The following is a 26,844-nucleotide window of genomic DNA, read 5'->3' as shown; positions in this document are numbered from 1 at the left end:
CAAGATTGCTCTTGCATGTTGGCCTTATCAGTAAGACTTACATTCTTTTAAGTTTCTTGTACTGGGTAAAAGCTCCAGGGGGGATGATTTTGATGAGGTTTTGTTCCAAACGTCTGAAAACAAAAAAAAAGTAATATACATGTTAAATACACAATTGTAGGACAGGAATTACATTAAACATTACAACTTTTTTTTTTTATACAAGTATAAAGCTATTTTACAGAGGTTTATATGTGAAAGAGATTTTTCTTTTGAAAGGCACTAAATGGAAAAAATACTGAGGAAATAACTTTCCTTAGAAAAGAAATTCATCTCATTGATTACATTAAACCTGTATATAAAAAAAAGCCACAAGCTATAGAAATTACATCTTTAAAGTTCATGGAATTAAACAAACAAACAAACAAAAAACCTTAGGTGTATTGTATTACTACTTAGTCAAAATTAAGGTAGAAAATACAGAAGCTTCCCCTGACCAGCTACTGCAAATAGTAGGCAGCTATCCAAACTGCAAGCTATGCTATTTGTGACAGCTTAATGAGATTAATAATACTACCAGAGTGACTCAGGAGCAACAATCTGTGGGAACATGCTGAAATTCCCTCCCTGTATCCACCACTTGCATTAATAATACTTCTGCAAAACAATGTGGAATGCACAGCAGTATAAATGCAGATTTTTAATTTTGGGCGGGACAGGGGGAGAGATATTTAAAACAGATGAAAAAGGACTGTGTCTTCTGATTTTAACTAACAAATACTGAAAGTGTTCTAAAATATGGCCCAGACTAAACGGAAATGCTACTGTTCTCATTTCTGAGATCTGGTTTGAAAGAAACATTCTTTCCAGAGTAGCATAAATGCTGGTATCAGTAACAAAATGTAAGCAGCTTTAAGATACCACATCCAGTAACCACCGAGATTCATTTCTATGCCTTCACAAAAACATTTTCAAGCCTTTGACAGTAATATCCCCAAATACTGGCTCAAAAGACTGTCTTCTCCTCAAATGAACCCTAAATATTCATCTCAATTAGAAATGTAAAACTGGACCCGCATACAACAAATTCTAATGTCCACGGCAGCTAAAATTCTACAATCACACTTGGAATTGAAAGCAAAATTTGATCTTACCCAGCTCTTACTAAAAGTTGTGTATTTTTCTTTTCCAAAAATGTGATACAAACAAACAGTTACAATAACAAAAAATCTGTCGTTGGAAATGGTTTAAAATTGAAATGCAAAAACAGACTGGAATGAAGGAATGAATCACTCTAGCCATTTAGAGCTGCTGCAGCAGTGCAGAGGAGAGAAAAATGTTAAAAACCAGGAATGGAGATAAAATGAGATGCAGAGACAAGTAAATCACGGTTTTTAAAGGACTTTGGAAGAATGCAGGGAAAATGTGTACAGCCCATCAGCCCTCTACTGCATAGCGTATCCTTCAGTTGATCTGTGCTTTCAATAGGCAAAAGTCCCCTTGAAAATAAGATACTTTACCAGCTCAGTTATACTCCAAGAAGCTACTTAAATCATAAATATAGTGATACTCGTACAGTCAATTTGCACAGCTTTTATTTTATTTTATTTTTTTTTTTAAATTTCTGTAGTACTCTGCAATATTGCAAAGGTTGTGAGCAGGGTTAATTCTCTTCCTTGTTTTGTGATTCGAATAAGTTTCTGAGATTTTCCTACCAGTTGGTCTAAATATAACATGCATCATTCCTGGCAAGTCCACAGTGAAATGCAAATTGCTGAAAGCTTCAGCACACTACTATTGTTGGGTGTTTGTCACCAGAATTAGCAGTACACATACTCTTCCCATAAAGGCTTTCTGTCAGCCTGCCAGTTTGGTGTTTAACTCCTCCCAAGCATTTCTCCGTAGACACTTCTAGGAACAAAAGAGTGCCCTGCTCGTCATCCTTGCCTCATGGATGGAAACTGGGGGTTCACACACTGCACACAGGCGCAGAGCAGTCCTTGCAGTGACAAAGTACAGTGGCAGAGGGAAACGTGGCTCCATTTTATCACTGCTCAAAATTCCAAGGAAATTTTGGTCACTCAGAAGTGGAAATACACACAGAAATAACCCCACAATGGGCAAAAAAAGTCAAAATTTGAATAGTCACAGCCCAAGTAATAAAGGAGATTTCTAGAAAAAGTGGAGAGGAATACTGAAGAAGTGCTGTTTCACAGAGCTCCCTGGATGACTTCTTCATCCTTTCCTACACAATTTACAGCAGATGGCCTGTACACAAATAGATGGACAAGACTCTTGTCTTCTGCTGTTAGATTTTCACCTTATCACCTTATTATTTTTTTATTGTATGAAGTTCTTCATAAAAGAAGGACTAAAGACTCCACATAATACAGGATTTTAGCGCACTACATTTTGCAGCAGCTGCTACCACAGGGGCAACAAGAAGTATCATGGACAGAGCTTCTGTCATCAGGGCACGTTCTCAGGTGGATTCCCACTGGGAACAAAATGCAGCTGACATTGAAGCATTAAATAAAGTGCAGCATTACAGAAACAGGTGTTTAAAAAGTATGAATTACTAGTCTGACTTCAGTTTATTTTTTCATAAATGTATGCATAGACTGAAATGCATAAACTGAAAAACGATGCAGTTACACAAATAATACAGTAGAAAACACTTTTTTTGTATTAATACTTGGAGCTTCCTGTGCTCATAAATGACATGTGAAGGCCAGTACAGGATTAACAACCTCTAGGAAACACTAGGTTTTGCCTGAAGGGGTGTTGGCAATTTCAAGCTGATGAAGACTTAATTATAAACCAACGTTACTCATGCTGTAATGGGTACCATTGCTGCTAGAGGTGCCATCTTTCAAATAAAGTAAAAACAGACTTCTTACCAAGTCTTGTCTTGTGGTTTTTTTTTTTTTTAAGTGAAAGGCTAGTCCAAATTTCACAGCCACATTTTATTTCAGAGAGAACTATCTAGTTTACCTAGAACAAGAGCTGTGCAAAACTTCATTTTTCATTGTCTATGCCTAGATGTTATGAAGTGCTGTCATACAAAAACAACCTGTGCTAGTGCATAGCAGCAAGCTGATTTTTCGTGTGTTTCACTGGAATATACTATAAATTAGGTTTACAACACATTTGAGAGCTTCGTACAAGAGATAAAGCCCTAAAAATGTAAACTTTGATCATTTGAACTACTGTCTGCCACATTAAAGATTTCTTACAACTAAATAAAAATTTTCCTTGATTTTCCTCTGGTATTTCATAATAAGATCCATTTAAAAGACTCCACAAGTAGAATTCACAAAACTGATAAAATAAATTGGCCATGTTCAAACCTCTCAGGCTTCTGTTCCTCCTTCCAGTTACCCATTTCACTGTGCCATGTTGCCTGCTGGCAGCTGTATCGTTTCAATGAATTGAAGCATATCTCCCCCCCTTCTGACATGCAGCAATGATCTGTCTGCCTCTCGATGCTTTATTTTATTGGCTTCGACAACAACGTCAAAGGACAAGAACAATTTCCTTTCTCCTCTCTAACATATTATCAGAGATTGGAAAGTATGCGGACCCAGTGGATTCAGATACATTTTTCTTGTAATAACATGATGCTAGACAGGATAAAGTATTCCTTCTTCCCACTCTTTTTAAATAACTTTGCAGCAATGAGAGCAAAAAGTAAACACATCAGAGAAAAAGGGGGGGGGAGAGGGGGAACTATGCAGTTAAATATGACAAATGATCCCAGAGCAAAGAATAAGCACTCAAATTCCCATGCTAATCCATCTCAGAGTTCACTAAGGTGCAAATCTTTTCATCACCTCCTCATCTGGCGCCTGTACTGCTCACACCCAGGATGGCAAAACACAAAGGTTAAAAAATTCTCCCTAGGCAGCCTTTGCAGAGCTGGCTCATGCTCTGGGGAGTGACGGAGCCATTTGTCTTGAAGAGTGATTCCCCCTGCAGAGTGGGGGAGACAGCCGTATTAATTTGGGCCTTAACTATCTCTCTTTCAATGAGGGAAAGAAAGAATTTGTTACTTGGGTCTCTAATGGAGCAGTTTGCTAGCAATTTTCCCATTTCAAACACCGTCTCAGCTGCTAATGTGTAATGTTTTGTCAAGCTTGCCTACCCATAACATAGACAGATCACTAGCTTGGAGAAAAAGAGAGAGGGAGTGAAGCATCAGTACTGATAATTCTTAGCTGTCACATGAATAGAGCCTACAAATGAGACATCCATGCTCTATTAACAGTGCCACCGAGCTCTTGCCTGAGATGTGTCAGAAACGTCCCTCTGCACTGGGCAGTCATGAGCTTCCCTGCTGGGAGACAGAGCACGAGTGAATGAGCCAGACTGCTCCCTGGATCACGTCGCTCCGCTCCCCGTGCTGGGGCTCTTCGGGCTGGCATCGCTCAGGCAGCCAATAACCAAAAGCAGTCGCCAGAAGAGAGAAAGCCTAAGGTCAGGTTAGTGCAGCAGTAACCTGTAGCACACACGTCTGGCAGGATGCACGCAACCTCTGGGAAGGATGGGACACTTGCTTTGCTCCTGCCCTATAAGCAGGGATTTTCAGGGAGCCAGTAAAGGACCACTGGGGGGAAGTAACCCGCATGTACATCAGAGCCCAAGGATGGGCTTTCTTTAGGAAGGATGAAACTTCTCAAGCATGCAACAACCAGGAGAGAGCCTGTTTGTCCTTGCCAGGGAGGGAGAACAACTGGATTATAAAAGCTGCTTTACCATTACTTTACATTTATCTCATATTTTTGACTTTTATATCTTATCATACATTTTGCACTCCAACGAGGAAAAATTCACAGATATATTTTCAGTATTTAAGAGGAAAAGATCACTCTTAAATCCGGTTGTCTTGGGGCTAGAGCCCAATTGTGCCCTGAATCTTTTCTTGCCTCTCTATCCACAGCAGGTTCAGGTAGCTGCACTGTGGTATTTACCCAAAGGCAGCACTGCACAGGAGAGACCCTCGCTGGGAGGGAAGGAATCCTGTACTGCAGTGGCACTGTCAGCACCTGTGGCTTATCCTGCAATGAAGAATGCAGAAGTCACACAGTCACTGCCCTTTACACTGCAGCACTGTGCAGGGCACTTCCCTGCAAAGCAGGAGGCAAAAGACCTGTAGACCCATTGCTTTACAAAGTGTTTATGGACCTACGCTACCAAGAAACAGCTTTTTTTGTGACTCTGCCTCACCCCTCAGCTCTCTGACAGGTAGAAGACATAGTGCTTTGGGATGGAAGGACATTCAGCATTTTAAATATCTCAACACTTACTGCTTGTTTGAACTAACAGACAGTTAAAGCCTTTAGTCTGTACCCTAGCCAAAGACTCTACCACCACTATAAAAACCCTAAACACGTGGTTCTCCAAGACTTTTACACTGCTACCTTTCATCACAGTGCCTGAATGACTTCCAAGTAAAATTAATAATATGTATTATAAGTCCCTCTCTCATTGAGCCTGCTTCTCTGCCTTAGGAACTGGAGAACTGAGAGCAAGTAAACTGTCTGCCTACATTAACACAAGGTGACAACTAGAGTTTCCCTTCATATTCTGATATTTGGTGTTGATTTTCAAGGCCTAGCTGTCAAGCTCATCCTGTAGTTTTAAAAAGACTGTTTCTTAACTATTCACCTAACTCAGGGCAGATCTGCAAAGGACAAAATCCTATTAAGAATAAAGTGACTTCTCAAAATAAATCTATCTAGAAAGTTATATTGATAACGGTCACCAAAAGACGTCTTTCAGAGTGAAACCAGATGTTTTGATGTGTTCCCTGATACCATGGTGTCCATTTAAAAGTGGTGCTGTTCATATTGGATTTTCTCTCATACTACAGCTAATCTAGTTTATGCTGACACCAGTCACTAGTTGAGCAGTTGGTCACACTAACAAATGCTGGATTTATAGTGGCAGTCACACTACAAATCCACCAACTCTTGTATTTTATTTTTTTTGCCAAGCACTGTACAGACAAACAGGGCGACATCAGATAAATCTGTGGTCTGGTATTCTGCAAAACAGTTTTTGACATAACACCGACGTTCATATCTATATAGCCACAGAATGCAGTAATATATTATCAAATCTCAGGGCCCCTCCACCTACCACTGCGATACTCCATGTTCCCAGGTGGAATTTTTGTCCCTTCTCATCACATTTCATTCTTACTTTCTCCTGCCAGTCTCACTGACTTCTTTTCCCTGCTTCATCCTTGGAGTTAGTGCGCAGGCATCCACTGAGCATGCTACCAGTACCTGAGCTTCCTCTCACTGCAACACCACATCTGTGTGACCTCTTTGCAGAGCCTTCAAGTGAGCGTTCCTCCCCGAGAGCCACCATGTACCACCGTGGGTACAATCAGTGAGGATGTTAAAGGTACAACAGAAGCTCTTTTGGGGCAGAATACAAAATAACGCCTTCTCACTCTTCTTTTGCTGCTTCCCTCATCTGATATTTAGGATCAGCCCTGTACATCAGGAGGATCAGAAGTGGGATTAGGAGGAAAGAATTTCCCTTCTCAGCAGACTTCACTGGCTCCCATGGATTTGGGATTAGAGTTTTTAGGAAGGTGTCTGCCTCTGTGGGATCTGTCCATGGGCACGTGGCTGTGAGTAGAAATCTGGGAAAGAAAGAGTCCCTAGCCTGGAGAGATTCGGCAATTTCCAACTGCCTGCTACTGAAACACAGCCTAGTCGCATACTTCATTCAACCACCATGCAAGTGTTCATTTAGGTTTGTGTTTCCAAGATGTTTTGGCATAGGAAACACAGCAGAAACATGGGTCCCACGTCTTGATTTTTGTGAGACCCAGTGACTGCAGTTCAGACCCACTGACTGTTCAGAGAGCTCCAGGGAGACTGGCCCACGGGGTATTACGCAGAGGATGAGGTTCTTGCAGTCACTTCTTTTCAACAATGCAGCATCTGCTCTGAGGCTCAGACCTCTGCTGAACATGTTTGCCGTGTTTGTTGTTGTTGTTGCTTGTTTTGATTTTAAATCTGAAGCTTCAAGCTCATACTTGGGAGACACCTGGTTTCTACAGTGCCTCCTAGCAATCAATCCCTGGCCTACAGATACATGTCATAAATGTAAACAAGTTGTAATGTTTTTTAATGAACCAGACTCATAATGCTTGCTTTACTGAAAGTGCTTTTGTTCCATTAGGTCCCAGAAAGACTAAATTCTTAAACAAGTCACGTTGCTGTATCATCATTAATTCTGTAGGTTGATCCAGCCTATCCTCTATCAACTTCCAATTACCTAAAGATATTTCCAGCACAGATCATTTTCTAAATTTTCTAACAATGGTATAACTAGTTCAGGAATCTGAGGATTCCTTCAAGTTGGCTTCTATTACATTTGTCAAGTTGTAACTTAAAATTATATTTTTACACTTAAGGTGTAAATGGAAACAATAAACTGATGGAAAAAAAAAGCCATAATTTAATCCATAATCTAATATTTTGTGAAAAGCTCCACACGCTCAGTAACATCTAATTTTACTACACATTTGCAAATCATGGTAGTTGAAAGGCTGTCACCTGCAATATTTTATCAACAAACCAGATTCTAACATTTGCAAATAAACATTCCTCATACTCTTTGTTCTTTACCCAATGTTTTTTAACAAAATAAACAGGAGACCACATGTAAACCAAAGAACGATTGGCACTTTTTACAGTAAAAATTGGATTAGTACATTATGTTTCAGTGTGATTTTTTTGCTCCCTATTTTGTTTTCTGTGATTTCTTCCACACTTTCATAATCAGATGTCAGGACGTATGTGCTCATTATGCAGTTCAATTTCGCCACTTTGCTTGGCAAAACAGAAGGTTTTGAGTGACATTTGTATGAGATAAAAAAGACCTAGGGCTTTTTGTTGATGTAAATCTCCTACTCTTTGTTGGGTGATACTCAATTAACAAATTTGATTACTTGGTGTAACTATTTATGACCCTTGCTGGGGCCCCATACATATTTATTAACAAGGCTAACCATGTCTTCTTGCTGAAGTGAAGTCTCCGGAGGAAAAAAAAAATCAACAAAAATACCAACAAACCCAAAGCTACAAGCCTTGTAAGAATACTAACTCCTACAGGGCATGCCTGCATAAATTTCACCTGCACGTAACTTTTTTGTTTTATTTTTTCTTTCAGAAATCTATCTCACAATAGCAAGAAGAGAGAACAAGGTAAAAAATGATTCAGCCAAAAGAACGAATATTATTATCAGTGTAAAAAACTGTATTTATCAAACCAAAACCACCTTATTATGCCTAGAGATGACATTAGTTACACTTACTTTTACAAATAAAAGCAAACGTAAGAAGTAAATCCTGCCTTGGTCTTACAGCAGAAACTCCCTGCAGTTACTGCTTGTTTCTAAAACTGTGAAACAGAGCTTCCTCAATCTGTCTCAGCAAACAATACACCTTTGTTCTTGACATTTCACATATATATTTTCTCTACTGACTCTCAATCTCAAATATTTTCTTTATTTTTCCATCATTATTTTTTTTGTCTTGCTCTCATTGAATAGAAGATCTTCAACATATTCTTGTCCTGTCAGTAGAAACCTCATTTTGATGTTGAAAATAAGGAGCCACTGACACAGTTTGCCTAGTGAGATCCAGAAAATAGTAGTCAAATTTGACATGTGAAGCTGTCCAGAGCCGATTTACAGCAGTGAATGAAAATCATATTATATGATTCAACTACAGGAGCCAACCTGATTCCCTAGCCAGAGAACTTGCCACCAGAGGCAATTATGGAACATTTATTACAGTGTTCAAAAATACTGTGCTGGCTTCAGCTGCAGTATTTACTGGAAGCCTGGGAAAATTATTGTAATTTTCATTTAGGAGGAAGAATAATTTTAAATGCAGAACTGTCTTTCCTCTACCCCGAAATTTATAGTCTCCATACACCTATATTCTTGAGAAAAAAAAAATCTCATCCTTCTGAAGCTGAGAACTTGAAAAGGAACTGTTAATTCACATGACACTGTTATGCTGCAGTTAATTTATAATTTATACAACAACAACATTAATTTTATTAGAATAAATAAATGGAAGATCTTCAATCATTCTTTTTATAGCTTTTCCAACTTTAATTGGTGGAAAATTGATTTTGAATATACCAATAATTTACTCGTAAAAGACCATCCAAAGAGTATTTTGTATATCACCTTCCTCACGATCACAAACGTTTCATCAAGATTCACGACTAAGTCCCAGCTCTGCTGTAATACATAACCTTATGGGTACTGAAGAACAGAGAGGGTAATTTCTTCCCAACACAATCACTGAAGTAACAAAACCATCCGACTCGTTTATCTACAGGTCTGTCTGCCCATCCACCTGCACTGCCCAACACTGTGGTACTCTCATGGCAGAAATTCTCTAAATATTAAATTTGTCGGAAAATTGTTAATTAAAGGTGGAACAAGTACTGCATCACATTTCAAAGTGATTCTCTCACAGAAAAGTAGGCTTGTTTTCATTTTGACAGAACCATGCAAATAACAGCTAAATGCATTAGATTTTTCCTTAGAGCTCAAATTCTATCATTCTTCCTAAGAGTAGAAATCAGGCAGCAAAACCAAGCGCTACCCATACCTACAAAAATCTTACTCATCAATTCAGCTATCAATAGTGAGAATGATAAATGAAACCAACACAGAGAAGTGACTCAAAACTGACCTTAAGCCAAAGCTAGATGCTGGTACAAGGGCTACCATCCTATTTTACTCTCTGCTCAGAAGATGGACTGGAAGCTGTGGTTATAACCTCACCAGATACGGGGGCCTAAGCAGGCCCTCTCCTTGAGGGACTGTCAGTCTCTTTACTCTGTCTGGAGCAATTACACCAACATTTAAACAAAATGTCCTCATTTTTAATTTAGATACATCTCATCCAGCATTACTTTTGGATTACGCAATTATATTTTTCTTAATCGCACCAGACAAGAGAGCATTGTAAAGGTTAAGCAAGAGTGATACAGCAAGCTCAGTATGGAAAAGAACTGCTTTAAAATCTAAGAAGAGTTTGAACATCTAAAGATATATATTTTAAATTCAGGATTTTGCAGACTCAAGTCTGCAGGTGATTGGGACTTGGCTTTTCAGAGTACTCAGCATTGCACAGCACTGTACGTTCAAAGCACGGTTCCTATTGACTTTTACTGTACCTGTGAGTCCTCAAAACTGCTTCTGAATATCTCAGCTGAGTCAGCCAGGAAAGGAGAATCACATCATTAGTGACCACCCATAACAAGTTTGTGCAAGTCACTTTCTCAGAATCATTTAATAAAACCAGTGATAAGAAGAGATACAAGCCAGTTTTCTGAAGAACATTCATGAGTTCATCTCTCTCAACGTCCCTATTTTCAAATTTTCCTGTTTCTGCAACAAACGCAGATCCTATATATGCAGGCTCCCTCACTGCACAGCGCACTGATCCATTCCTAGACAGTAAGAAATGAGTCCAAACTTGCAACAGAAACATGAGACTACACTGCAATTAAAGTGCATACCACAACAAACAGATATGAAAGCACTGCAGGAAGACGGCAACAACATTAACTTGGCATTTTTTAGTTTCTTTACTGATTCAATTTGAATTCTTTAATATTTTAATATCTTTATCTATTTAGTGGATTCAAAACCGGAAGCTGACATAACCAGTTCCATCTCAAGGAAACTCAGGCACAACAGAAGTACGGCACCCAGACCTCGGAATTAATGTCTGACTGGAAGAAATAACAGCGGGTAAAATAGTCAGTGCCTGTGCACTCTAATAGTTGAGATCTGTGTGGATGGTTACCAGTGCACAGGGACAACGATAGGTAAATTGGTGTTGGGTTTCAGAAGTGCATGCTGACATGTCAGAAGGGCTCTGAAGTTGCGTGGCTTCTGGTGAGAGTGCTTGGCTCCATCCTCACTGTGCTGCCCTGCCCTGGCCCTGTCTGTGCCGCCCGGCATCCCAGCCCTCCTGCCACATCCCCACAGCCAGCCCTGCAGCGTTTGTGTCCCAGGCTCACTGCCAGCAACCCCAGGCTTTACCCCCACACATTCCTCAAATTCTCAGTCTCAACACTTTTATCAAACTTTTTCAATTTCCTTTGTTCCTGGCCTTTCTCATCATATGCTTTGCTATTTCTTCGCTTGAGTTCAGTCTTCTCTACCCAACAATTTCCGTATCGGGCCCAGCTAGTCTTTGTTCTCTCAAGTGTCTGTCCCAACCCACAAGGCAGTCCTTGGCTCTATCAATAAATCAATTCCTTCTTTGGAGAGACACCACTTGGAGGGTCATGTAATTGGCTTTCACTCAGGAAGGTGTTGCAGAACAAGCTTTTGAGAAACAAAAAGGTAGCAGCAGTAGTCCCTGCACAACTGCTTTAAGGTGTATGAAATTCTCATACATAACCTGTCCGGAACTAATATCCTAAAATGTAGCCTGAGTCACAGCAAATGTTGACCCTAAAATACAAATCGAAGGAGACTGGTCTGAGACGGACAATCAGCAGGAAAACTCCAGACTAAAGAAGGGACAGTGAAAAGTGTAGTGAGGTGGGGAGTTACTGATCCCTCTCCAGTACTGGCGGACATGAAACAAACCTGGCAGGCAACTTGTTGAAGCAAGCTTACTGTTTGAAATGCTACAGACAGGGCTGACAATGCCCTTGCTCCCAGTGCTTCATATTTGAATGTGCAGGACAGCTATCCTTTCCCATGCATAAAACGAGCCAAACACTATCAGGTGAGAGCAGGCAGACGGGGCCAGAGCTCAGGTCCCTCCAGCCCCACGTCCTGGGCCAACAACAGCCTAAACTGCCCTGACCCAAATCTGCTGCTGTGACAAGTGTTTTTCTGACGATGTGCTTCCAAGATCCCACAAGCCGCAGGGCAGTGACTCTCGGAGGTGTGGCTGGTAGCTTTGGATTTAAACTCCTCCCCGGTTTCTAGGTCATCCCTTGCCTCCAAGGTCAAGTCCATTCTGCACATTCCCTGTCCATTACGCTCTGTTCTCTTGCTTTATCTTGCAAGCATTTGCTTTTACCCTTTCTAGATACACGCAAACTTCTTTTATTGCATATGCTGTGCTAATGCGGTGAAATGATTATATCATTCACTTACCAGCAAACCATGAAGTCATATGTTTTGGTATTTCTTTTTAGTAAATGCCTCCTGGTACTTAATGACTTGTTTTCACGAAGGTATATGTGCAAAACTTGTCTGTGCTTATTCTCCCCTGCTTCTCTATAACATACACTGCTCTTTTTTTCTTTCTTTCTTTTTTCTTTTTTTTTCCCCTCAGAAAAACACAAGAGAATCACTTTGTAAGCGGGGAATCTTTTGTATCATACAACACACAGTCTCTGATCCTTATCTTTTGTTTCTTGTAACTCATTTTTCCTCAGTCAATTTGCCTGCTGCCGTCAGCTCCCGAATGAACACGAAGCTTTACAAAAAAGGAACTGCATTTTGTACATTCTGATTACCTATTTTATGAAATTATGAAAAATCATGCATGGTATACAGCTTTCTAGCTTTCCTACTTTCCTTTATTTAATAATAAACATGCTTGTAATGAGGGCCTTGAGGATAATGCACCTCAGGGGAAAGGTGGAATAGTGTAATGCAACAAACTTCAGAGTCACGTGTGGCAGAGGTCAGCAGCAAGGGAAGATTAGCGTTATATGATGCTTGCTTTATGTCCCATGACAAAAGTGGGTTGACTGTTTTGTGATTGCTTTTTGAAAACAAAAACAAATTTAGGACTTGGCAGCTTTGCTGGAGAAGGCTCTGCCTACCCATATTAATGAAAAAAGAAAGGAAGAAGGCAGAGTAAAAGATCTTTAATTAATATTGAAACACAGAGTAAAACGTATGTCGTTGTTAATAACCATGTTAGAGTAACAGCTGTGTGTTTCAATTTTGTGGGGCAGTTTGTCAGTCAAGGGTGCTTATCTGAAACAGTTTGGCTTGCAAAGAAATACTGAGTTATGTGGAAATACAAGTACAAAGCTGTAACTGAATGCAACTAACAAGCAAGGGAACTTGGAAAGGCCCCATGGGGAGCAGAGTAGGCACAGCACTTTAATACTAACATAAATATTCTGGATGGACTATGGTCTATAGGGGAAATGTTTCTTATGTGGAATGACTATTTGCAATGCTAGAAAGAAACAGATAAATGAAAAATATACCATCTCAAATAATATCCCATAGGACTTTTGAGGTGTGATCTATGCAACAGCAACCCAGCAACAGTTTGTCAGTACCACACATATACCAAAAGAGGAATCTTGTCTCTAGTAAGAGTCAGATCTCTAAAAGATGATTTGGATCGGATCATGGGATTACAGGGTCCAGAAAGAACTGTTCAGGCAGCACCACTACACAGCCACCTTTTACACAGAGAGTCTGACTGAAAATCAATCATAGGGAATAAATCCCAAGGGAAAAACACACAAGCCACAACCCCTCAACTCCCTGTCTGAGAGTAAGAGATATTAGTTGCAGCATATAGGGAAAATTTACTTGGCCTCACAGCTATAACATTACAGTGAGAGAGTATTATCCTGCCTATCACATCAAACCAAAAGACAGTCGTTTTTCCATGTGTAGCTGGAACCTGACCTCTGAATGCATTATGTATTGAATAAGCACAGAGAAGACTCAGACAAACTGAATTTCTAAGCAGTATGACAGACATCTGCATAAAACAGAACAGCTTTCTTGGTCAAAGGAATTTATGCCAGGATTTTTCTGAGAAAACACTGTGGCAGCATCTTCCATCTTTCCAGAAACATTTTTCTCTGTGAGAATATCCTTTACTCAAACTAGATGCAAGAATGAGTAATATCCTGCCCTTGGATTTAAGGTTAATTGATTGCCTTTTTTTTTTTTTTTTACCAGTACTTTTACAAAATGAATTAACTGTTTTACCGGTAGAAAAAAACTGGTATGTGATCAATGTCACTGATGTCACTCATTCTGATAGAACTACTTGAATTTCTTAACATATATTTCATAAAAATGAAATCTTCTCATGATTGACTCCATCAGAAAGTAAGCAATAGAAGTTTACATGAGGGTTAGCTCTCATTACACTCTGAACATAGCAGTCACCAATATTCCTTCTGCAGAACTACTCCCACCTGAAATGCTATGTATTTGTAAAGGATATGTGCAGGATTAGAGTGATATAAGAGGTTTACATATGGGCAGAGACTCAAATAAGTACTACCTAAAATGCAAGAAATCTGCCAGATCTAAATCTTTAAAGAACTTCATGTGATGTTCTTATGGAACTAGAAGATTTGTAACCTCCAGGTTATGAAAGTTTGTCAGAATGTTATATGCATCTTGACTAGCTATCTCATCATCTACCTTAAAGTCTCTCTGAGTTTTCCTTCACTTTCTGTTCTCCTAAGGAGCTCTCCTAAGTTGTTTTCACAAGTTACAGGGTTTAGAGGAAACTAGAGAAACTAGAAAGGAGACAGGATGGGGATACTCGTTGCTATTGTAACCACTATACAGACTGCCATTTTCACCTGCTTTCTCACACAGAGGAGTGTTGCTGACAGCAGACTGCTGGAGCACACCAATTTCACTCCTCCTGCAGATACTGCTCTCCATGTGACTCTGGCACGGAGCCACAAAGATTATCTGATTTCTGCTATCATTTTTAATACTACCAAATAAAATTTTATAGTTCTTCTAAATCAGCACTAATTTGGGAGCAAGTCTAAAACCAATCTCTTCTCTGCCTCTTATTATGAACCAATGCAGCCACTCCTGCAAACTTGTACTTTGTCTGACTTGAACTGAAAACAGGACTACACATTGAATGTTCTTAGCATGTCAAATACAGTTTATATTTTTAGGATAACTTTAAGCTAACTTTCATGGATAGAAAATCAAGTATTACATACACATGCACATTTTATTCGCAGCCATATACTGGACACCAACACAACCAATACGTTCTGAACTTTGTCAGGAGGAAAGTAAATGGGCATTCGGAACAGCTTGTGTATTAGTTTACACTTCCTGTAAATGTTTTACATGCTCTAGATACATCCTCAACAATATGAATTTTAAGATGCTATTTGTTCCCTGCATTACTGTGCTAATATTTAATATGTATTTTCTATTGAAGTACACAGTCAAGCATAATAAGTTACCTCTGTTACACTGAGATAAAAATCCAAACAATTTTGAGGAGAATCTTAAATGATAAAAGCAGTTGATGAAGTCACTTAGAGGAGTGGTAGTGTAGAGCAGATCACCAGCAACGAACATAGCATGTTGCTTTCATTGTCCACAACCCTTACATTCCTGTTAGTCATAACATAGCGGGCCAGGCTGCACATAAGCAATTCAACTTGTGCTTTATCTCACTGAATTTTGCAATATAGCAGTATTTCTACCACAACTAAAAGCTGAATGAGTGCAGTGACTATAAACATATTTGAATCCATACTATGTAGCCTGTAAAAGCATGCTGGATATTGGTAACCTCTGCACTACAAGCACCTAAACAGGAAAAGAATTTATCTGCATTCCTTATGGACTAACCAAAAGCAATTTGGTTACAGGTAACAGTACTTCAGAACCACCATAGTATGATGCTATGGACACAAAAGTAGATTATTGCAATTCCTAAAGGCACTAAAAAGAAACAAGTCTGTAAAACAAGCTTCACATCTTTCAACACACAAAAAAGTCAGAAAAACATCAAAGAATTGGGAATAACAAAATATGGCATACAAGAAGTCAAAGATAAAATCAGCAGGGACAATCTGCTCCAGTGTCATACTTCATTACAAATAAGAACTGCCAATTCACCAACAAAAGATAAAAACAATCCCACTTCACAAAAAAAAAAAAGGGGACTGTCCATTTCTCTTTCCTGAGTATAGAACTGTAATCCCAGACTTGTGAGATATAAACACAATCTGTACATAATATGCCAAGAGCTTCATCTTGTTTTGAGGTAGGACAACTTTCAACAGTATCTTAATATACATTAAATACTGATTTGAGCCCTTTAATCAAAAAAGTGAAGGCAAAGAGGACAACTACAATATATCTGATAACTGCTTAGAACACAGTTCTCAAAACATATGCATTTCTTTCACATCATGGACTAAAAATGGAGAGACATGACAAAGAATGGTGCATTACACTGGCACTTACATTTCCCAAATGTCCTCTGGTAGGTTAGCTGGAATTTCTGTTAAGCCCCTTCCTCGACAATCCACTACATTGTTGCTGCAGGTGCAGGCAGATGGGCAAGTGATGGAACTGGCACTGCATGATGGAGGTTCAGCCTGGGAACCTGAGACATAATGAAAACATTAAATGTTAGTTTTGAAAAATGATCGCCTGAAATTTTAACAATAAAATACATCAGGCTCCGAGTTTTCCAGATCTTTCCACTATACTAAGTAATAATTTATTTGGATTCAGTGAATATAATGTGCTATAAATCAACTGCAGAGAAAATGTATAAAAGATTACTGTGTTCTTATTCTTCCTCAGTCTCCACTCTATCAATATTTCTCCATCATGGACACTTCTTTGGTCCCCTCCATGATCAACCGTATCAATTTATTCAAAGATTTACAAAATAAGCCTAATGATCAAGGGGTATTTCCAAAAGTTGTCTTTGCCTTGAAGTTGCCATTACACTAATACTCCTTGAGTACTTTTACATACTGAGAGAAGACTGTCATCAATAATGACTTCTGTTTTTGAAATGATGTAACCTGTTATGGTAATAAGAGCTGGAAATAGAAAGCTATTTTTTTCAAGATTAGACAATGCAGTTAATGGAAACACAACAAAATATTATAAAAAATTAAGTTCAACCCTTCATATCCTTGTTTAACCTAGTAACTCTACTAAAAGACAAGAAACTAGAGAACAAACAAAGGCTTAGCATGAGAATGTTGCTCTATATACATTCTAATCCATCCATTAGACCAAAGTTTAATTGTCAACAAGTTTTTCAAAACTGTAGCACTTTCATCAGTTTTACTTAAATGGCTATGACTCTTACGTCTAAAATTTTGACATACATACCCACTTACATGCAAAGAGAAGGGTTTTGTCACACTGGTTAATACTATTGAGATGTGGAAGTTATTGACCTATTTATGGTGAATCACACTTCCAAATTATGTAAGACAAGAAACCTTAAGCATGTTTGTGAGCTATGACCAGACACAGAGGACTGAGTATAAATGCTTGTGTTGGAAAGAAGTGGCCTAAAAACCTAACAGAAACAGGAAAAAAAAATGGTTCTTTTCTGGATCACATAGATTATAATCACAAAACATACTTGGTCTTTTGGCTAGAAGAACAAAATTATTTCAGTTGTCAAATAACAAATACATGTGAAAACATGGGAAGCTAAGCATAAAGCCTGGGCTTTGTCTTGGAAAAGACCCACAATTGATACTTTCATAAATGATAACTGCAGGTGGCAAAGTCAAAAAATATCTGTTTACATTGATTAACAATCCAATATCATTATGACAATTAAAATATTATATATACACACACAGTTTTAGCCCTTAACTGTGCACATCAAAGTCAACGCATTATACAGCAAACCTACATATGCATATATTCATAAAAAATCTGAATATAATGCAAACAACTGATAGGTAGCAAAGATATTTGGGAAATATTTTGGGAAGAATAAGATCTTAACATAGGTGGTTCAAATGTTGCTGGCAGACTGTCCAGCATTTTATGGAACACCAGAAGTCCAGCAAAGTTAGTTCCAATGTGTGTTGTTGGAAGAAGCTTAAACTAGTACCTGGAAGACTGTGCTACTTAAATGTTCCTATTTGTCAACATCAGAAGTCAACATCAGAATGTCATTTAGTCACACTTATAACTATCATGACTTTGAAATGTAGATACAGTTTGAAAAGATGTCAGCTGAAAACTTCTACAGGCTGACTTTATACTTGCAGAGGGAGCCCTCCTGGAAAGCAAAAGACAATTACTGCAAAATCATGCCTTCTGTTTGAAACGGGACAAATTCTTCTGTGAATTTGTTTCCATTTTTCTGTCTGCATTTCCCTTAGTTCAAGCAAGTGATTATCCCTTTAAATATTATTTTATAGCCAGGGATGACAAGGTTGTTTTATATTAAAATATGCTACTGAGTTTCAGTATAAGATAACCATTTTTAACTGTGAGGGTGGTCAGGCCCTGGCACAGGCTGCCCAGAGAAGCTGCGGATGCCCCATCCCTGGAAGAGCTCAAGGCCAGGCTGGATGGGACTTCGGGCAACCTGGTGTGGTAGGAAGTGTCCCCTGGCAGGGGGTTGGGACTGGGTGGGCTTTAGGGTCCTTTCCAACCCCAACCATTGTGTGATTTCAACTATGTATGAAATGTTGTCAACTTATAGTACTGTGTTTGACTTTTTTTATATTTGGTCATCATCAGACTTGCTGTCAGGACAGCAAAAGAAAAATGTGGGTTTCAAAGCACTGTATGTTTTAAATATAGCTTTTATTATTACTAATCAGAGCCACGAGTGACTGTATTTTGGCAGACCAGACCTCAGAGCGCCGATTCAGGTTCTAGAAATTCTATTTCCAAAGGTAGCAACCGTCTCCAAAAAAAAAAAAAAAAAAAAAAAAATGGATCTCAGAGGACATTTGTGGCATGGGTAAGAGTCCAATTCATCTGTCGTGAAAGACTGCAGCTGCTTTCATCATGAGTCTTGGGTCGGTCTTCTGGCCATAAAATGCAGGGCAGACATACCATCATCATGAATTAACGGAATTCCTTTAAAATTAGCAGAACTCTACTGCATATCACCAAAAGCACTGCCAGCTCTGCCTTTCACTCAGTCCAAGGTTCGTACAAGATTTTAAATGTGAATGCTTCCAGAAATAGTTTATATTGCCTCCAAATGAGCACAGGCCTCTGTTATCTTTGCGTAAGAACAAAAGATTTGTTTTTACAACATGATCACACGTTTTACTTATCCTCTCTGTCTGTCTGCACTGCAGTGTGATGTCCAAACCAGAAATAATGAGGGAAGTGCAAACTAGCTATTGCAAGCTTTCATGGACTGGGCCAAACGCTCCAAGTGGGAAGGAACTCTTCAGAGCAATCCTTGAGCCCTGGCAGGCAAAAAGAAAGTTGGCACCCAACCTTTATCATACATGATAGATATGCTTTCTGAGGAGGCTTTGTAATGAGGGTAAAATGCATTTTGGAGTTAGACCACTACAACATATCACTGTGGCTTAATGTAGCAATATACTACCTTTTCATTAGGGCACAACATCAAAAATAAACAGACAATCTCCTGAAATACTGCCAGTTGGAGTTTTAAGAGTCTGTTCCTGACTCTACTGTATCTAAATCAACATCTAATAGAAAATCCAGTGGAGCTCAGCTCATCACCTCCACAGTTCATGTGACACAGTGTTGCAGAGTGCTCTGTATTAATGGAACACTTTGAAAGGAGATTATATTAGGCATTCTAAAAAGCACGACAAAAGACAGAAGCACCAGTCTTCCTTTCACAGAAAACACATACCAACAATGACAAGGTGCTAATTAATGTCCTTCTACCATTAAGTATCATGGAACTTTCCAGAGATTTTTTGAATGGAAAGGTCAGAAGTTAGGTCGGAACATTATTTGTGCTGGCCAATAAACTTTTCACATCCCCTCCAAACACACACCTGATATATAATTGAATAAAGCCAATAGGAGTCCTTCTATTTACCCTGAATTTGGAGCCAAGACCATTTACCTCTGCTTTTCCACTATGAAAGAGGAACTTTCTTGTGAACAGAATTCTGATTTATGGCTACTGAGTAAAAATAAAACAAAACAAATCAAAACAAACCAAAAAAAAAATCACCGATTAGTTAACCGTGGAGGTACATAGAGTCAAAACAGAGAGAAAAAGCTGCATATATATATATATATATATTTTAGTGCAGGTGGAACTAAAATGGGATGAAAAAATAGCACTGAAGATGTGTAATGTTATAGGATCTAACCTTCTGCTGAAGGAAAAACTAAGGCAAAAAGTAAATAAAGAGGCTGTCCTTATGTGGACCCTCTACTTCCACACATAATGAGTGATTTATTTTTTTTTAATTTCACTTAAATTAGCATGGAAACAGGAATATTTTTATAAAATTTATCTGTCATTATAAGCTTGAATTCTTGGAGTGCTCCAAAATATCCAGTACTCCTGTCACTGTTGACTGACATTTTATGTTTAGTGTAAAAATACTTCTGATTCCATACTGAATGCAGCCCTATATATTTGGTGAAACTCTTTCTTCCTCATGAACAAAAGACGATGTAGACTGTAAATTTCCAAAAACTTTAGTGGAATAAAAAGACTTTGTAAATAAATTGCCAATCATTACCATCAAATGGTATTGTTAATGTTTTTCTTTTGCAAAGGACAAAACATATTACAGATGAACACTCAGCAGGCATCTAGCCCCTATTCCATCAGATCTTACAAAAACAGTAAACTGTTAAGGTGAAGATTTCTTGAATAATGCTGTAAACAGTATTCAAATTTTGATTTGGGTTTAACTGCTTCCATTAAATTAGGATCTATGCTTAGTTCCATAGCAGATCTACAGAATTAAAGCACCAAAAACTCCAAGAGAGTGTTATCAGTTTTATGTTTGTATAGATGTGGAGAGATAGTCAAAAAACAAGTCTATGTAGGCTATGGAATTTGAAGTAGAGAAAATTAAACTTTGGATATGGTTTCCATAATTATACAGAGGATAAGAATAATGACAGATCAAGGGCCCTAGTAAGAATATCTGAAATCTAAAAATGCACTTTACTTTTGCTGCCAATATTTCCTTAAAAGAAAAGGCCTGGGAAAAGAATATTTTAGAATTCCTGTTGGTGTCCCTCACAATTGCAGTAAACTCCCTACTGTGTGGATGCAATGAAAAGAAACAGTGATGGACAAGCCAGCTGCATTTATACACTTTCCTTTCTGAAGTTCATACTATCTGTCATTTTACAATTTCAGATTTTTTTCTCAGTTACACAGTTCACCATGTTAATTATATTTTTCTCTAATACTTAACAATCACCAACTCAATTACACCTTTTGTTAAAAGAAAAAAACACTAACAGAATGTGGAAGCTAGGATAAGATCCCCATTAAAAAAAAAAATTACTATGTTCTTTGAGCCTGATGTAATGGAATGACAGCTTCAATGATTATGGTAGTTAATATCTGGCATGCCATTAGCCTGCACCATTTTACATTACAGTTTCAGACTGTGGGTTAGGGGTAGAGAGGGATGGGGGAGAGACTTAGAACCCAGCAGTTTACAGAGGAATTAAGTGCTCTTTTCAAATAAGCATCTCATTGGCCTCTAGCCTTTTAAGAGCAGCAAACAGATTGATATTACAATTAGAACAGAATGGTTACGGAGCATAAATAAAGCAAGTTTAAATGTCACAACCATTTAAAATAAATTTTGCGATGACTAAATAAACTAGATAATCTCATTTGCACTGACACCCAATTATGGCACACTAAGTAGCGTGCTTCATTGCCTCCACACCTATCCAATTGCCTTTGCAGCACTTCCTTTCTATTTGAAAAATGCTAGTTATTTGTAAAAAAGTATTGATGGATTTCAAGAAAAATAGGCTGATAGTTCTGATAGGATTTACTGGTTAGAAGTCTGTGGTGACTTTAAATCCTTTGAAGTATGGCAGACATGAAATTATTGATCAATAAACAAAACAGTACAAGTACTGCAGCTCCATGGATATATTATGACCTTTTGTGGTTTAATTAAATAACCCACTGGAACTTCTTACAATGCTGGGACATTTGAAATCAATTACTACTACATGAGCTTTTACTAGACTCTAGTCATACAACCTTAAAAAGATACCTAAAACAGATATATTGCTCCTGAATAGTACTTGCATCCCAGCATTAAAATACAATTTAATGTCCTGCAGAGAGATATTGGGCAGTCAATCACAACTAACTATCTGCAAATTTAACATTCATAGTATTGCTTCATCGCAAATACTCCAATAACAGAGGAAAAAATAAATGTACAAATGTGTTTATTCTACAGGAACGTGCAGCAAAAGGTTTATGCAGCTATTTCCATCTGTGGTTGTTCAACAGCTTTTCACTGAGCATAGCGTTAAGTATTTATGATTAGTGACTTAGGCCCCTGATTGACGATGTTAATACTGTCAAGTTCATGGTATGCAAAAATGCACTTGTCATGAATATTCATCATCTGATTCAAGTTCACTGTTTTGCTGAACATTCCCAAAGAGTAAATTTATCTGTTAAAAATTCATAGCACATAAACAGCAACTGTTCTGTAGGCGCAGTCAACGCCGATTGGTTTACAAATACTGAAGAATACAAAAGAAAATATCCAACTGTTGCAAAAGGAAGGCCTAGTGTAATGAATGAAGTCTATTTTATTCTACCAAAAAAACCCACAACCAAACCTATTTTGCATGTTTCAAGATGCATTGGTAAATTAACACCACTGAAAATCAGACCTTATATCATATTATCTTACCCCGCACCACTAATATTTGCAATTATTTCATTAACATTGATGGCCCCAGGATTGCATCAATTATTTCTAAACGAAATGGAAAAATGTAGGACAAAGAAGTAGCCTGACCTGTAACAAGTGAGGTCTAAAATGTGATTTGTTCTTCTGAAGAATTAGTAAAACTGCAACAGAATCTGCGAGACAACTTAAGTAATTTCCTAACTATGACAAAAGTTATTTTTTTCCCAGGGAAGTTTATTCTGTTTAAGTTTTCTACAGGGGAGACTCAAAAGTTGAAGTCCTAAATGTCTCCTATGCACTGAGCCCCTCTGAGCCCTTCTTTGAACATCCTTCTCCAGTCAGGTAACGCAGGTATTTTTTCCTAAAAGCAGCCATTACTCAACTTTCTGACTCTTGCACCCTGAGGAAAGCTGCTAGCATGTATTTGGCTCTCTGGGTTTATATACATACTATTTGGTCTTCCAAAGTAAACTAAAGGCAAAAGAAATACTGGTACTACAAAGTCTTAAAAGATGTAGTGCTTCTGCAGTCCAAAAGGCATACATGCACAGTAATCTCATTTAAACAGATTCCACAACTTGTGTCAGCAGTCTGGAAGGTGCATACAAAGTGACATTTAAAAATAGGTCCGGAAATGATACAGTGACCTTATAAATATATTCACGCATAAAAAGGAAGAGGATGAGAAATTATTTAAGCAAAAGGATAATAGCAAGGTCAAATGATAGATAATGGTCATGATCAAATGTAAGTCTATAAAGGGAATACTGTTCTCGAATAGCCTTCAAATGCTGATAGGTTATCAGCATTAGAGAACCTGAACTACTTCGTGATGAAGTTTGACAAAGTTATTGAGGGGATAGGAAGAGTTTAAGACTGCATTTTGAGGCCCTGTGGCTTGATTTGCTGGTGTTTGAAAAAGAGTTTAAAACAAGACTTGATTTTGTTTGATCATGTATTTGTCTTTGCTTCCTGGGCCCCAGTGTCCTGCCACAGGTAATACTGCACTTTCCCTGCCTCAACACTAAAACTGTTCTCTTCAGGAACAGGAGAAAGATGGGATTCACTTTCATCACGAGCATGACAGACTGACACAGCTACACTGGGGACATAAGGCTGAATGTGACACTGCTCCTAAAAATGACATCTGAGCAGTCCAGCGGTACCCATCCGTGGGTATATCGCTCAGCACATGATGCATTTCCATTGTATAGCAAGATACTATTATCACACTGGTAATAAATCAAGCCACTGGTTTTGGACATTAACATTCACATTTATTTTTAGAGCAATAGTGCAAAAGCCAAACGAATGAGTAACTATACCCAAATCTGCTATCTTTAAACAAGTATCTAAAAACTACACGTACTGCTCTGAGGAAAGAGAATTCCAGATCAAAGGTCATCATACTTACAAGATGGACACACAATTGTGTGGCAGTAAAACTAAATTTACTGTAAACATAAAGCCAATTTTCAGCTTGGCTCTTCAGAGCAATTTTAAGTGCCTGAATAAATGTTTTTTTAACCCTTAGATTTGCAGGATGGTCCCCCAAGTAAATAATACCATATGTAGCATCTTGCATATGAAACAATCCAAGAAGTAGATTCTTAAAGTACAAGACCATTTAACTGCTAATGCTACAGTAAATTTAAATCTGTAATAAGAAGCTTAATAGAAACAAGACACCAAATTCAGGTAAATAGCAATGAGTATATCAGCAAAACCCCTAGAATATTTCATTTCAGGAGCAGCTAACAAATGCACAGTATTGAAATGTTTCCTTAGATTAGGTCTCAATGTTAGTTTGTGGTACAAAATTATAAGAGCAGATAAAAATTCTGTCAGAGTTCCACAAAAAGGTTCTATGAACAGATTCAAAGCACTTGTTTTTCCCCCCCGGAAGTCTTTAAAAGTCAAACAATACTGAAAGTCCTGCATAGACTGCACTGTAAAAGCCCTTATTGAATCTTCTGATGGTCACAAAAAGCATGAAATAACAGCGAGAAAAAAGATGTCACTTGGCTATTATGACTCATGGGTCACTCTTTGGGAATGAGGTCAAAGCTAGACAAAATGCTTAAGCTCGTTTCTAAAAGCAATAAAATAAACTGTACAATGAGGATGTCCCACACGGCAAAGGTGACCGTTCGCGCACACAGAGAGAAAAGGCCTCCTCTTCCCACTTTGCTTATCCAGTTTCCTGTGACCGCCACGACTAAGGGCCATTGGCAGCCCGTCTCTGCATGAGCTGAGGCAGGCCGCACGGAGAGAAACCACTCCGTTCCCTCCGGGGCAATCACCTCTGGCCAGCACTTACAAAATCTGCATCATTAGGAAGCATTCCTCCCCCCTTTTTAGTTTCCAGGGAGCACCAATCTTCCACACCAGCAGTGCCTCTGTGTCCCATGTTGAAAGGAGCAGACCCGCTGCTAATTATGCAGATACACCAATGCACAGTCTTTTAAATAGGAACAGATGGAGGGGAGTTCCCCTCTCCACACACTTTTCCTTTGGCATTTTCTGAATGTTCTCATTAAGATACTAAGCTTGAGGAGTGCTATTTTATTAGTTGCTCATTGTTGGTTTTCTCCTCAACAATCTGCTATGAAGTTATTAAGAGAAAACCGGAGCAAGACAAGTTACTGAGTTCTGTGGTCTGGGCCAGAGAGTAACAGCTATATTTTAAGACTTTTTGACCTCACCTAAACAAATAAATCTGCTTCCTCATTACAGCTTCCAGTCTGCGTTAAGCAGCAGGAACCTAACATATTTTCCTCTTTTTTATACCTCAGCTGCAGTTCCACCGTACGAATCAGAAACTCTAGATCTTCAACTGAGATTTCAATCAATCCAGGATTTTCTTAAATTCAGTATCAGAAATCACCATACACTTGGCTCTGGTAATTATTTCTCTCTTGCACCAGCTTCAGACTGTAAGTCGTAATGAACTTGAACTGATTTAATTCAGAATTAAGAATCTTGATTTTCGTCAGGTTATTTTAGATTCTCTGAATGGGAACTAAGGTTCAAGAACCAGATAAAATGATTTACAGTGAAAAAGAGAATGATGTACGGATTCAACTTCCTTCTCTTCAATGTTTGCTTCATTAATAAAGAAAACTATATTAGAAAAATACTTGAAATAATATATTTTAAACATAATTTTTGCTAAATTCCATACTGCAAGATATATAGGGCAAATCACTTCCCCATTAATTTCAATATTTTAGAACCTGATGATAACCTGGTGATTTCTATACCAGAAAAGCATGAATTCATTAATTGTTGGAAATAAACATTTCTGGTCTGTTCTAAGAAATCTTATCCAGTCTTCATTGTAAATGCTGCCCACTGTAAAACACCTCAAGGTACTGGCAGAAGTAAAACAAATCTGTACCAACATGCTCTTTCAGGGCCAACACCAACACACTGCCTCAAACACCAACAAACTGCCTCAGAACTGGCAGTAACAGTATGGTGGGAAAATCAGCTTCTTCCCAACAGCCACCGAATCAACCCACAATCTTCCTGCTTATCTACCAGATAATCCCTCCTGCAAGCAACCAGTTGAGTACTGACTCCATTCAAATGAGCTATTCTGGACGCATCTAGCCGAGGAGAGCAGTGGTTGAAACATGCTACCCATCTACAGGGTGAGTTATAATGCTTTTTGAATACACCTGCTTTATTCTTGGATATGCAGTTCAGGTGCATATTTATTTTCTCTTGCATATACTCAAGAAAACCAAAGTGATTGAACACTGTAAGAAAATATAGATGGGTCAATCAGTTGGTCCTGCACAGAACACTGAAAAGATCAAGGTGCTGCTGATGTTGTAATTTCATGAACCCACCACTTCAGTTTGCAAAGCTTTACAGATGCACAAATGCAAGTGAGAAACACTTCATCACTTGACATAACTGATCAATATGTAGATTAATTTCAACGTCAATAAGTAAAGAGCAGGTGAAAGAAAAATCAGGGAGCCATAATTTGCTTGGCTCCTTGATTGTGCCAAACTCATGAGAGAGGAAAGTGAAATAAAATGACTATCCTAAGGGGGCTGGGAGAGAGGAAGTAGAATAGGACAAATAGACAGAGAGGCCAGTTCAGCAGTGAAACATCTGAACATGGTAAGGAAGCATGGTTTTCATCTGAGCAAAAAACTGGAAGGCTCTAAGAGGTTATAAGAATAAGCCAGCATGCTCAGATGCTTCTCT

The 26,844-nt window shown here is 38.4% G+C and overlaps 1 protein-coding gene across 12 annotated transcripts in view; it reads right to left on the bottom strand.

Moving 5' to 3' along the window:
- Positions 1 to 26,844, bottom strand: part of SLIT3 (slit guidance ligand 3) — a 512,565-nt gene that overhangs the window by 168,076 nt on the left and 317,645 nt on the right. For all 12 annotated transcript variants that reach the window (XM_080555212.1, XM_080555205.1, XM_080555208.1 and 9 more), the window contains 2 exons: positions 16,223 to 16,364; positions 42 to 113 (listed from right to left, as the gene is read on the bottom strand). In XM_080555212.1, the coding sequence (XP_080411338.1) occupies positions 42 to 113; positions 16,223 to 16,364 (214 nt within the window). The remainder of the gene's footprint in view (positions 1 to 41; positions 114 to 16,222; positions 16,365 to 26,844) is intronic.

The sequence above is a fragment of the Anser brachyrhynchus genome (assembly GCF_964034855.1).
Source record: "Anser brachyrhynchus genome assembly, chromosome: 14".
Taxonomy (NCBI): domain Eukaryota; kingdom Metazoa; phylum Chordata; class Aves; order Anseriformes; family Anatidae; genus Anser; species Anser brachyrhynchus.
Note: the sequence above shows the minus strand (reverse complement) of the source record. Positions and strands in the feature narration are given on the sequence as shown.